At 40.0% G+C, this 14,693-nt stretch overlaps 1 protein-coding gene across 8 annotated transcripts in view; it reads right to left on the bottom strand.

Annotated features, from left to right (window-relative positions):
* LOC123772510 (decapping and exoribonuclease protein) overlaps nt 1–14,693 on the bottom strand; it is a 38,566-nt gene that overhangs the window by 4,904 nt on the left and 18,969 nt on the right. For all 8 annotated transcript variants that reach the window (XM_045765743.2, XM_069325919.1, XM_069325920.1 and 5 more), the window contains 3 exons: nt 12,570–12,697; nt 5,327–5,537; nt 1,263–1,398 (listed from right to left, as the gene is read on the bottom strand). In XM_045765743.2, the coding sequence (XP_045621699.2) occupies nt 1,263–1,398; nt 5,327–5,537; nt 12,570–12,697 (475 nt within the window). The remainder of the gene's footprint in view (nt 1–1,262; nt 1,399–5,326; nt 5,538–12,569; nt 12,698–14,693) is intronic.

Raw genomic sequence — 14,693 nt, 5'->3', positions numbered from 1 at the left:
GAGCCTTTCCTCCATCACCCTGATAAAGTGGCATCCTGCGAAAGGGCTGACACGAACCCCGAGATGCCGACCTTTGTACTGCGCGAACACCGCATCAACCAGATGGAGAAGGCATCGGGGAACTCACAGACTCGAATTGGCAACATAGGCATACCCAGACCGAATGAGGCCCGAGCCTGGGCACAACCATTCAGGAAGGGCCAGGAGCATTTCCCCCCCCCCCCCCTCCAAGAACCAACAAGTCTGAAATAGGCTGGCAACAAGCAGAAGCCACTTACAGAAACAACACAGTCTTCCAGGAACAATAGGGGACAAAACGGTGAAAACACTGCGGAGCCAGGGCACAAGCTGAAGCCAACTGACAGAGCCAATACAGCCTGTTTACACACGAGGCCAGAGGTGAAAACTAGGAAAAACCACTTCCTGGAGGATCGGCCCAAACAGCATCAGCAAGGCAGACAACGCAGAAACAGCCAAGACCAAGACCCCAGCCGAGAACCCCCACCCTGTGCTCCCACATCCTCTAAAAGCTAATCCAATGACAGCTCCAGAAGACTAAAGAACAAGTCTCTATGGAGAGGGTTTTACTGAGACAAACAAGCAGTGAGGCACAACCAGGTCCTAGTGGTATGCCTGCAAAACGTACGAGAGAGAGTATCCCTGAGAAGTCATCACTGCCTGATGTCATAATGGAAGGGGACTCCCATTCCAAACAGTAACACCTCTCTTCCCTCTCTCCCCCTCCTCACTGTCTTCCACCTGCCAACAAGTCATCAATAAAGGTAAGCTATAACTTGTACATAATATAGTTCAAAATGTGTGTGTGTTTTATGTATGAAATGTATTTTGAAGTTAATATTTTTGTGAATGTGGAACGGATTAATTCAATTTACATTATTTCTTATGAGAAAATTTGTTTCGAGTTACGAATTTTTGAGTTACAATCCGTCTTTGGGAACAGATTAAATTCGTAAATGGAGGTACAGTACCACTGTATCAGATATTTTTGGGAACCTCCAGCTCATATAATGTTTTAAATCAAGATTAAAAAGTGACAATTTGTTCAGTAATTGACTTATTTTACCATGTAAGAATGTTAACAATTTATCCATCCGTAACTACAAAAGACAGGATCTGGAGCTGGGCCATGTACATGAGGATCCCCACATCAGTTACAGATACATATACATTAACAATACACAATCTGGAACAGGATGATGCGGATCCCCACATTTAGTAGAAATCATGCACTCTCTCCTTACCTGTCCTCTGAATGGCATGTCTTCAACATTGTATGTCTCCAGCGTGTGAACTGTGCCTTTTGCATCTCGAAAACCGCATACAACTCTTGGTATTCCAACTAGACTTGATTGACTCCACCATTTCATGAACTTATACCTGATGATAATGATATATAATAAAGTTCTCTGTAGTACAAGGAAAAAATAACATGCAAAAATATTTAAGTGTGAATTTACAGTAATTAATGTTAATACATTATTTAAAGTATTTATAGTGGTGTGTGCTATACTGGCATTCTCATGTTGAACATACAGTTAATTATCAACAAAGTAAATATTACTTCATTGAAATCTGCAGTTGATGGGGCTTGTCTGTGTTTAAACTGCAGTATTAGATGATAGACGTATGGGAATGTATCTGACAAAAGGAGACAAGGAAAGGTTTGGGAGTGAATAAAAATAGTGTGGGTAAAAGTAACATGGAAGGGGAGGGGGGTGGATACAGGATAGCAGGAGTCCAAGAAACAAAGTAGATGATTTAATTGCACTTGTGAACACAAACTCGATATTATTGCACTAACAAACATGGACGAATAAACAGGCAACTATTAGCCGAGCATGAAATTAAGGGATATAAATTTTTTCATACTGATACACACATGAGGCATGGAAGGGGAGTAGAAATATATGCCAAAGAATATTTTAAATGTAGTGTCAAAGAAAGATTCAAAACTGAACCACACACAGAAACTATTTGGTTAGAATTAACCACTGCACTGTGCAAAACACCTTAAGGCACTCTGAGAGTTGTGTGATTTTTTTTAATTAGGTCATATTTTAAGGGGTTTTAATGTTTTCATCGCTCTTTGTGATTTGAAATTAAAATTATTGAATTTGGAAACATTTTGACATTAACATTAGCTGAACATTTATAAAACAACAAATATGTCCTTAACAACTACATCATGAAATATTTGACAAAAATAGGTGCGCAGTGCAGGGGTTAAACAAAAAGGCTAAAAATCCTATTATAGGATTTATATACAGGCCACCAAACTTAGAATGGAAGCAAAGCATCTATGGGATGAAATATCTAGAGCATCTAGGTCTAAAAGTATTTGTGTCATAGGTGACTTTAATTTTAGTGGAATAAATTGGCTTCACAGAACAGGGAATAACGAAGCAGAAGATTTTATAGAATTAATTGGCGATTGCTTTCTTACGCAACACATTAACCCTTTAACTGTGCAATGCGCCTGCAGGCCCACGTCATGGGGTGCGCTACGCGCCTCTGGGTATTTGTATTTTTCACGTTCCATTCAAAACTCCCGTGGCTACATGGGGTTCACATCAGCTTCCTCAGGGCTTTTGTAAACAGACTCCATCTTTAAAAAAAATCGTGGTCCACATTCCCGGGTGTGAGAGCCTCAGTAGTGAGTGAGCAACCTAGGCTGGAGCTCGCAGCATGAGCACACAGCACTGCTGTTCAGCGTGTGACCACAGCATCGCCTAATGTCAAAATATATATATAACCTGTATTATTTAGCCATGATAGTATTATAGAAGAGTCTGAGTGTGATAATGACTGGGTACAATGTTCAAATATCAGTGATTCAATGCTGTTCACAATGTTCACAACGCTAGCCACAGCACCACAGTATTATTCCGTCCATCTAGAAATCTTCAAACCACTTCATAGGTTCCTTTTCAAAATAAACTTGTGGTCAATTATTCATTTACAGGAATTAGTGACCAGGATTGTGGTTATAATTAGCATTGTGCATAGAATTGTGGAAGGAGGAATTTTGGTGAGGAAGGGAGAGAATTGAGATAGCCTCACTGTGTGGCAGCCACTCTTGTTTTGCTCACCATACTAGCTTCGTGATTTGCTATGGGAACACATATGTACATGGGTATATACAGTGTGTGTGTGTATATAGTGTAATAACAACAACAAGTGAGGGAGGTGACGTTGTAAACGTAGCATCGTCTGCTGTGTGATTTCTCATGCAGTGTATGGTGGCCACTGTACTGTTTGGACACAATACTGGCTTACTTGCATAGTTCTGGTAAATAAAACATGTAGATAAGTATATATAGCATGTGTAAATAGTGTAATAAAAGCAATAACAGTATGGTGGGAGGAGCAATGATGGCGAGTAAGATGTTGGAGTGAGGGAGGGCTGGCTGGGTGTGGCTGCTCACACTTGGTGTTCTGAATGTGTTGATGGTAAATGTATATAGTGTGTGACAGTGTAAAGTGTGTACATATGTTGCAAATATACATAAATGAACATGAAACATTGGTGTGAATAACTGTATGATGGGAGGAGCAATGTTGGCGAATACAATGTTGGAGGAGTGAGGGAGGGCTGGCTGGGTGTGGCTGCTTACACTCGCGATGTTCTGAATGTGTTGATGGTAAATGTATGTAGTGTGTGACAGTGTATAGTGTGTACATATGTTGTAAATATACATAAATGAACATGAAACATTGGTGTGAATAACTGTATGATGGGAGGAGCAGTGTTGGAGGAGTGAGGGAGGGCTGGCTGGATGTGGCTGCTCACACTTGCGGTGTTCTGAATGTGTTGATGGTGAATGTATATAGTGTGTAACAGTGTATAGTGTGTAAATAGATTGTATATATACATAAATTAGCATGATACATGGTAAATATGTGCAACATATGTGTACACAAATGTCATGCACATAACACAGTGTCTTCTGACAGTACAGATGTTTTACTGCCATAATAGAGTGTACGTGTTCATTATACATAGGATTAGCACGCAAAAACAAATAAAATGTATTTGGAACTGTGTGCAAAAAATTAACATAAATATATTTGCGGCAACTCGCGCGCCCCGCCCCGGGTGCCCAACTGGCCCCGGGAGCGTACGTCACGGGCGAATGGGGAATGATGACGTCATGTGCCAATTTAAGGACCCCATAGCAACCAAAGTAAACACAATTTCGATTTTTTTTTTACATACCCATACTGAGGAAAGGGTTTTTGACACTTCAAAAAAAAAAAATAATAAAAAAAAATTCAAGAGAATTTACTTCCTGCACAGTGGTGGGTGTCATATTTGGAGGCGGGGCAGTTAAGTTGGTTAAGGAACCAACGCGGAAAAATAATATTTTAGACTTTGTGACTTTGTGCTAACTAACAGGGAGACAAATTAATGACATCGAAATAGGGAGTGAGCTAGGGAACAATGATTGCAAAGAATCATTGCAAAGATTTAACATAGAATGGAATAGACATGTAAGAGAGAATTCTGTTAAAGTGCCAGAAAGTTGATTTTAATGGCCAAAGAATATTTTTGGGTGTAATAGATTAGAAAGTCCTGGGCATTGCGGGTGGCCGGTCTTGGAGCAAGACGTGAACCAAGCGATGGGTGACGTAAAAAGGATTTCGATGTGGATTAATTAATTAATCGATGTCAATCAATTAAAATTAGATTTGAACAAATGGTTGAATCTAAATACTGTAGTCCCAAAAGATGTTCTCCTTTGGGTATGGAGTGAGTTACAAGGAATATTATCTGGACAGATACCTTTATTAACAACAACTCCAGTTCTCAGAATTCCAGGAAGACAGAGAAAGGACAACTGATCACAATTACCTAAAAGAAATCCCCTCAGGAACACCAGCCATCGGGAATGGAGTTGACATGATCAGAAGTTGAAGAAGAATAAGAGGACTCAATCCTAGGTAGCAACTATATTAGTCGTTATGATGTAACTCTTGTCCAAGCCATATACAGTACTCAGATCTTGATAATATACTCAAGAGAGTGAAAAAGACTTAGTATAGTTCAAATCTTTACATAAAATATATAAATACCTGTACATAAGTGTGAGATTTTATCCTGTGTTATTATGTCAGTGATTAGTCATTAGCATTACGAAATACTGTACAATAATTTTTGTTAGAAAACGGCAAACTTCACACACAACACAGTTTTGACTGCTATATGAGGGCTCTAACACAAATATGTCTTTGTAATAGAAATATACAGTAGTGTATCATATTGTATCCTTTTACCAGCTTCCTCAGTACACTTAGCTTGTCTTACCTGTATAGATTGCGATAATCTTTGTCTGCTATGATTTCTTTACTAGTTTTAAGCTCTATAAAAGCTCTAAGGTCAGCATGAGGTGTTTTATATTGGGAGGGATCAGCTCCATCCACTTCTGCTCCATACACAAGAGAGTGATTGTCCAAACGTGATCGTACCACGCAGCAGTACTCTTCATTTTCATTTACTCCTCCTGATAGGTTACTTCCTATAATTATAATGACCCATTTTTAATATTGTCATGTGTGTGTGTGGCTGTAATTACCCAAGTGTAGTTACAGGATGAGAGCTACGCTCGTTGTGTTCCGTCTTCCCAGTACTCTTTGTCGTATTACGCCTTGAAACTACTGGGAATTTTGGCCTTTACCACCACACTTAGCTTGTTCCAACCATCTACCACTCTGTTTGCAAAAGAAAACTTTCTAATGTTTTTCAGCACCTTTGTTTCCTTAGCTTGAATCTGTGTCCTTTTGTTCGTGATGTTACTGGTTTCAGGAATTCCTCTTTGTCAATTTGGTTGATTCCTGTTATTATCTTGTAAATGGTGATCATATCACCTCTTTTTCTTCTATCTTCTAGTTTTGACATGTTTAACGCCTCGAGTCTCTCCTCGTAACTCTTGTTTTTCAATTCCGAAAGTCATTTTGTAGCATGCCTTTGCACCTTTATTAGAGTTCTGTAATTTCTTTCCACATGATTTGTAAGTTGTGTGTGGTCTATTTTCTCTAATTTCACAGTCCATAACATGGCATTTATTCACATTGAATTCCATTTGTCACTTGACATTCCAAGCACTTATTTCATCTAAGATTAATTTGAAGGGCATTACAATCATCTGCAGTCTCCTATCTTCAACAGTATCTTAGCATCATCCACAAACATGTTCATATAATTCTGTATTCCTTCTGGTAGATTATTTATGCAGATGATGAACATTACTGGTGCAAGAACTGAAGCCTGTAGTACTCTGCTAACAACACTCCTCCAGGCAGATACATTGTCTCTGATTACTGCCCTCATCTGCCTGTCAGTTAGAAATGTTTTCATCCATGTCAGAAGTCTCCTTGTCACTCCTCTAGCATGTTTCAGTTTCCAGAACAGCCTCTTGTGTGGGACTTTGTCAAAAGCCTTTTTTAAGTCCAGATAGACACAACCTACAACCACCTCTTTCCTGTATAATCTCCGTGGCTCTTATCATAAAAACTAAGTAGGTCTTCCTGTTTGAAAACAATACTGTCTATCCGTTATTATTTTGTTACTCTCTATAGGTGTTCAACTCATTTGGCTTTAACTACTGTTTCTAGTGTTTTGACTACCAAACATGTTAATAATACCGGTCTATAATTTAGAGGTCCTCTTGACTACAATTTGTATAGATTGGTATTATGTTTGCCTTTTTCCATATATCTGCTAAGATTCCTGTGCACAAGGATGGCTGGAATAGTAATTGGAGTGGAATGCCCAGCTCATTTGCACTTTCTCGCAGAACCTAAGGTGAAACTCCATCTGGTCCAACTGCTTTGTTTCTACCTAGCCCCTTGAGTAATTTTTCCACTTCATCTTAAGATACCTCTATGTCTTTTATGGTGTGCTCTGAAATTGGCATTGGCATTGGGTCCGGCTCTGAAAACCTCATTTCGTACAGACACACTTTGGAACTGTTCATTTAGTGTTTCGCATATTTCTTGTTCATTTTCCATAAACCTGTATTACATACATTCTCAATCTCTGGATTTTATCCTTTATATGCAGCTTGCTTTTAGTGAATTTATAGAAAAGGCCTGGATCTGTTTTACATTTTTCTGCAACCCATTTCTCAAAGTTCTTTTCTGCCTATCTCTTCACTGCTGTGTATTAGTTTCTTGCGTGCTTGTAGTGCCGGTATGTTTGAGGGTTAGGCCTCTTCCTATATTGTACCCCATTTTCTTGGCTTTTCCACTCTGGTCCTCTCACAATTTCTGTTGAGCCTATCCTGCTTTCTGGTTTTGCATCTGTTTTGGTATTAATTTTTTAATGCCTTCATCGTATATTTTGCAAAATTTGTCATACATCCTTGCCTAGCAACAAGTCTGTCCAATTAAACTCATTAAAGAATTTTCTTTGTTCCCCCATAGTGTTCTCTCTTGACATCGAGTTCATCAATTGTTTCAGTGTTTCCATTAATCTAGATTATATTGCAAAACATATTTAATTGCCAACAGAACATGATAATGCTTTCCCAAGGGAAGGTACAGGATGTCAAATATCTCTTCTTCTTTTCTAGTGAATATTAGATCCAGTACTGATGGAACATCCTCTTCTGTTATTGTTGTGGCCTGCTTGACGTGTTGATACATGATTGTCTCCAGAATGAGGTTTACAAATCTGCCTGTCCAAATGTCCTCCGCTCGTGCTTCGTAGGCCTCCCAGCCTATTGCTTTCAAGTTACCAACAATCATGATTTATCTTTATCTGCTTTTATATACTCTCTCTCATGACTATTATGAGGCCCTCTCGTTTATCATCTAGTTCTTCTTTTGTCCATGTGTTGCTTGCTGGTGGGCTTTAGGCATTTACAATTATCAGTTTATCATCCTGATTCCAAACCTGCAATGCCATTATAGCAACTTCTCGAGTGCTGTTGATTATTAACACTCTTAACTTCAGATGTCCTTTCACCAGCATAGCTATACCTTTACCCTTCCTAATTTTCTTATCATGTCTCCAAATTGAGCAGCTTTTGGGAATACGACCTTAATTAAATTATCTTCAAGTTTCGTCTGTTAGTGCGACAATATCTAGGACCTTAAGGTGAATTATATCTTTTAGCTCCAGTATTTTGTGTCTCATTCCATCTATGTTGGTACAGTATATACAATTTTCAAGAACATTTTCTCTCCACCTTCCTCTAATGATTTTGTTGCTTTGTTTTTATGTACCATTTCACTGACTTTCCAGTCCCTATCACTATGAAGAAAAATGAATTTCTCTCTTCTTCATTACCTGGTTGATACCTGGTTGATGGGGTTCTGGGAGTTCTTCTACTCCCCAAGCCCGGCCCGAGGCCAGGCTTGACTTGTGAGAGTTTGGTCCACTAGGCTGTTGCTTGGAGCGGCCCGCAGGCCCACATACCCACCACAGCCCGGTTGGTACGGCACTCCTTGGAGGAATAAATCTAGTTTCCACTTGAAGATGTCCACGGTTGTTCCGGCAATATTTATTATGCTTGCTGGGAGGACGTTGAACAACCGCGGACCTCTGATGTTTATACAGTGTTCTCTGATTGTGCCTATGGCACCTCTGCTCTTCACTGGTTCTATTCTACATTTTCTTCCATATCGTTCACTCCAGTACGTTGTTATTTTACTGTGTAGATTTGGTACTTGGCCCTCCAGTATCTTCCAGGTGTATATTATTTGATATCTCTCTCGTCTTCTTTCTAGTGAGTACATTTGGAGGGCTTTGAGACGATCCCAATATTTCTATTCCTATTTAGACATTTTACTTCATTGAGGTTTAGTTATAGGTTTTATCTTGTCTTCCTTTGAGGTCTTAATGACCGAAGTTTCTCATCTTTATCACACTGCAATTTCCTGGCTTTTCTAAGCAAAACAAACAACAATGTTTATTGTTTATTTATTCAATGTTTATGTTTATTGGTAAAAGTACATACATTCAAAATGAGTTACAAACAGAATACTGTATATCTAGATAGAGCGAATACATACTATGCCTAAAGCCACTAATACCCACAACGTTTCGGGCAAGCACTTCCGCCATTAGTTTCACTCCAATAAATGGCACCCTTAAGGGGCGATTCTTGTCTTTCTCATATTGCCATATCCTCCTAAAATCATTGACATTTATCTTTGAAGTGAGGCCTTCTCCTAAACCTACTATTTTTTCAACAATTTTCATCTCTTCTGCTCCTCTATCCACCCTAGATGATATTTCCTTTTCTAAACACCCAAAAATTTTTGTGAACTTACTTCTATCTGCAGTGTTTTGCACTAATTTACTGTTGGTAACCAGTTCTTTCCTAACTGCTTGTCTAATTTCTGCTTCGTGTTGGTCATTTCTGGTTTTGACTTCCACACGCACTTCCTTGATCGTTTTTATCTTTTTTTTTTACAACTTAAGCATGTCTCTCTTATTTCCTCTCTGCACTTTTCTAGTTCTTTATTAACATCCTCTATTCGAGTTGTCAATGAAGTTCCTTTTAGCCTATCCTTGCCTAACTCCATGTTAGCCTGTAGGATTATGATGATTTGTTTACCATATGAGTATTTTCTTGTTAATTTCTTCAAATTCACCAGTCTTCACTTTCCATACCTCATTTCCTTTCACTAGTTCCTTGATTTGTTCCTCCTGTCTCTTTACCTTATCGGTTAAGTAGGTAATTTTCTTACCTTGCTGGTGAATGCTTCCTTTTAAATTGCAAAACTCCCTTCAGAGAACTTCATTTTCTTGTTCTAATTCAATTACTTTTTCATCATACTTCTTTAGCATGTTCTCAATAATCTCTAACCTGCCAAGAAAACCTACTTTCATTATGTCTTGTGGTGAGAATCCTTTGAAACGTATCTGCTGGTGTGTGTTTCCGTCCCATTGTTGTACGACAAAGAGTGCTGGGAAGACGGGACACCATGAGTATAGCTCTCATCCTGTAACTACACTTAGGTAATTAATATACAATATAAAATTTTGACTTGTAATCCTGTACACAATTTCATAATAATAATAATAATAATAATAATAATAATAATAATAATAATAATAAAATCTTCTGGGGCTGATGTGATGCGAACCCGCGACCAAGGCACTGCCAGCCACATACTCTACGACTGTGCCACCACTGACCCAGTAAAAGTCATACAATCGGATTTCTACTGAAATCACAGGAAATCTAGAGGCCTCATTTGAAGCCAGTCCAAGTTTTATGTATGACCCCAAAGCATTCGAGTGTCATACATAAAACATATATACGATAGCCAAGTAGTTCAACACTGTATGCCCCAACTTCAGGTACACATTTCCATTGTGTATCCTAACCTCCTGTAATTTCAGTAAAAATTAGAGCATGTGGCTGGCATTGCCTTGGTTGTGGGTGTGTCCCCCCTTAGAGTCCTAGTAGATTTTGTCATTGATATATATAATGTTAGTGTGATTTCCTGTGAATAATAATTATAATAATAAGTATAATAATGAATATAATAATACTTAATAATAATAATAATAATAATAATAATAATAATAATAAATAATAATAATAATACAAACAATAATTATAATACTGTAATCAATGACATTAACCCTGGGGCTGAAACCCCATTTTCATATATGAGACAACATCCTGGAGCGTGAGATAAAAAAAAATACAAATTTTGTTTCCTTCTAATATTGTTAAAATGTATTCCACGATCATGATAAAATTGTCAAAAAATATTTATACCACTTACTTTGGCCATGGTATAGAGAGAGAGAGGAAATCTTGCGATGTCATGATTTACAAGCATTCACGAAGCAATCACCCTGGGCCAGGTGAAGAGTGGGAGTTGCAGCAAACACATATTTACATATGTACCAGTACTAATATTTCAATTTTGGGGATTTGATTTTCACTGTTTTTTGGCAGTAATTTTATTCAAGTGTGCCATTTGTAAAATCTATATGTGTGTGTGTGTGTGGAATAGGTTATTATACTGTACTCGCATAATTGTGCTTGCAGTGGGTTGAGTTTTGGCTCTTTGATCCCACCCCTCAACTGTCAATCTATTGGTGTAAAGGTTCCTGAGTTTATTGAGATCTATCAGATCTACATTTGAAACTCTGTATGGAGTCAGCCTCCACCTCATCACTTCCTAATGCATTCCATTTATTAACTACACTGACACCGAAAAGTTCCTTCTAATGTGTCTGTGGCTCATTTACTCAGCTTCAACCTGTCCCCCCTCGTATGAGTACCACCCATATTAAATAATCCATTCTTATCTACCCTGTCAATTCCCCTGAAATTTTTTTATGTAGTGATCATGTTCCTAAGCTCTTGTTTTCTCCAGTGAAGCGAGATGCAGTTCACACAGCCTTTCCTTGTAACTCATACCTCTCAGTTCTGGGACTAGTCTAGTGGCATACCGGTGAACTTTCTCCAGTTTAATTTTGCACTTGACAAGATATGGACTCGATGCTGGGGCTGCATATTCCTGGATTGGTCTTACATAAATGGTATACAAGATTCTGAATGATTCCTTATACATATTTCTCGAGACAATTTTTTTAGACAATGCTAGCCAGCCTTGCATACGCTGCTGATATTCTTTTGATGTGGGCTCCAGGAGACAGGTTTGGTGTGATATCAACTCCTACATTTTTCTCTCCGTCCATTTTGAGGTGGACTTATTTAGTTTATTTAGTGATAGTACATGTGATGAATCATTCTCCGTCTTCAGTGGCAGACTCCGATACAAGCAGTGTTGACGAACCGAGTACGCGCAGTGATTGTGTTACTAGGAGGGGCTTTGCTGCCCCAGCAACACGCCGAGGCAAGCGGCAGCGTGTCATGCAGCTTGAGGATAAAGACAACAATGTTCCCTCAACATCAGGTGTTTGTGGTAGGCCTACACTATGTAGAACAATCTCATCTCCTGACATACCAGTACCTATACGCAGCTCTAGCACAAGACGACAGAGCAGTGTTTTTGGTGCTCGTGGTGATGTTGGCCGTGGTGTTGGGGCCAAAACCAAAACCTCTGGTGTACTTGTGTGGGAGGATTGAGAGACTTTTGTCCCACAAATTCAAACATTTGATGGTACTGATGTTGGTGTGACACCGTTATTCCCTTATACAGGTGATGATATGGCTGAAATTGACTATTTTATGGCATATTTTGATCAGGAATTCATGGACCATTTAGTAATGGTTTGTCGAGTTTCACTGACTTTCTGGGTGCCTTTTTTGGTGGTGGCATAAACGAACTTAATATGTAGGTGTCACTGCTCCTTGTGCCTCTGTGTGCAGGCCAGGTTCTGGCTCTTGGTCTCCGGTAGGCCATAGAACTCTGCAACTATTGGGACCTTGTAGCATGGCACACTCTAACAGATAGTGTCAGGGAGTATGCCACACTTCAGGGAGCCACAAGGGGGTTCCCCCCTAAAATCTATTTTAATTCAAATGATTTAAATGTTGGATTTAGTCCAAATTTTCAGAGTTACACCGTATATTAATTACTCATATTTACAAATAAAAATTACATTAACTTACCATCAGTCATATATTGTTCAAATTTGTATCCCCAAGAAGACATCTGCTTCTGCACGTCCGTCTCATTCTCTCGTCGGGTGTGCTTCTCTGGGGTATCATATGCACATAAATATATAGTGTTACAGAATCTGCAAAAAATAAAATGCTTGCTTAAAAATCTAGCATGTTATATATCATACAGTACATGTAACAAATTATTTTAGTACATAAATGTTCATTTAGATTATAGACTGCTCTCTCTAGTACTGAAATGCCACAATACAAGAACACATCCAAAATATGGATTATATGGTTTTAGATCATATATGGAATTGTGTGATATCTGGCAGTCTGAAAATTTGCTCATTTCCTATTTTTAAGTAAAACTTATAGAAATGAACCACAGAATTTTGTTGTAAATGTATTCAATGGCTTTTCCAAGGTGCCAACTGTTTCCCCTAATGTTGCATTCAAAATGTGACCAGACCAACATTTAAGGAGTTACCATTTATACCCAAATATCTTCCATACTATGGGCAAATTTCACTAGCTTACTGTATTTTTAATATCCTAGTTTCAAAACCTCATTTTCAAAAGGTAGAAAAGTTCATATTGATTTAAAAACAAAATCAGAGTTGAATGTAATGAAACACCATTTTCTGGGCGAGCCCCGGTGGGTCCCTAGAACTATTGGACTGATGTGTGATATATTAGTCTGGGGCATCAGTCAATTGGAGTTCAGCCTACTGGGAACCACAAGCCAGAACATGGTCCCCTCAGAGAGGCACAGGGAGCAATGACTTATGGAAACCCCCTTGTACTTGGGGGCATTCCATGTCTGTCATCGACCAGGTCAGGCCCCAGAAATGTAGGCATAACAAAACAGACCCCCACATAGTAAGAAAAATTTGAAACCGAAGACCAGAGAGGCTGAAAAGAGAGAGAAAAAGAGAGCACCCTCAGGAGGCTACCTGCACTTGTCCTATCTCCCGTAAAAGTGTTCCTTATTCCGACTTCCAACCAGTTATTCATTCCTCAATTCTTGACCGCCGGCAGGGTCATTGGTCTTATGTTACTGGTAACAAACTGCGTGCTCTTAAGGGTAGCGTGTCCCTGTGGCCTTCCTCCTACCACTGCAACCGGTGGTGGGAAACGACTCTGGCATGGTTATGTATTCGCCATACATGTTTAACTCTCTGGCACTTAATGGAGCGCCGCCCTGCTCCTTATTGTCCCTCTTACGGTTGTGTATATCCTTGTTGAATGTCCTGACATCCAGGATGTGTGTGTGTGTGTGTTATTTCCCGACTATCTATCTCGGTCACTCGTCCCTAGATAAAATCCTTGGTGAATCAGATACCTTTGATATCATATCGGATTGAGGGTACATCAATCTGCAAGCGATCCGAATCCTCCAGAGTGACATCCACACAGCTGTGAACTCCCACACCGTGCTGTGAGCCCGACGGAAGGACGGACCCCACCGTCCCAGGCCGGCCTGATGTGCAGTGGTCACAAAGCCCCAGCCCAGCGACGACGCGTCCGTGAACACATTGAGCAAGGGCTCGGGCAGGTGCCAAGGCACTGAACCCTGAAAAACCCGAATAGGAAGCCAGAGACGCAAAGCCCCCAGAGGCCAAACCCAGCGGTCGCGAGAGAGGTGGCAGGGACGTCCCCGAAGGAACCAAAACAGCCGACGAAGCCACACTCGACCCCGCGGGTAGACCATCATGGCAGAGTTCAGGCTCCTGCACAAACCCTCGAGCAACTGCCGCGTGACCCGGGACCCCCTTAAAAACAGATGAAGGTGGGAATGCAGCCGAACTAGAGTCGCTGGAGGGAGAGACAAGGAAGCGGTCCGAGTATCCAATACAAGACCCAGCCAAGGCCGAACCTGAGAGGGAACCAGATGGGACTTCCGCCAGTTCACCAGAAATCCGAACCCGGCGAACTGGGAAAGAACCAAATTCCTTGAGAACAGACACATGGACTGGCTGGGAGCCCAAACCAGCCAGTCATCGAGGTAGGCCAGAACCCAAACACCTAACAGACGCAAGCGGGCCACCACGACCCAAGTAAGGTGTGTGAAAATGCGAGAAGCCAGATTCAAACCGAATGGAAGATAATGAAAGCGGTAACTCTGAC

Source organism: Procambarus clarkii, chromosome 17 (genome assembly GCF_040958095.1).
Source record: "Procambarus clarkii isolate CNS0578487 chromosome 17, FALCON_Pclarkii_2.0, whole genome shotgun sequence".
NCBI classification, from domain to species: domain Eukaryota; kingdom Metazoa; phylum Arthropoda; class Malacostraca; order Decapoda; family Cambaridae; genus Procambarus; species Procambarus clarkii.
Note: the sequence above shows the minus strand (reverse complement) of the source record. Positions and strands in the feature narration are given on the sequence as shown.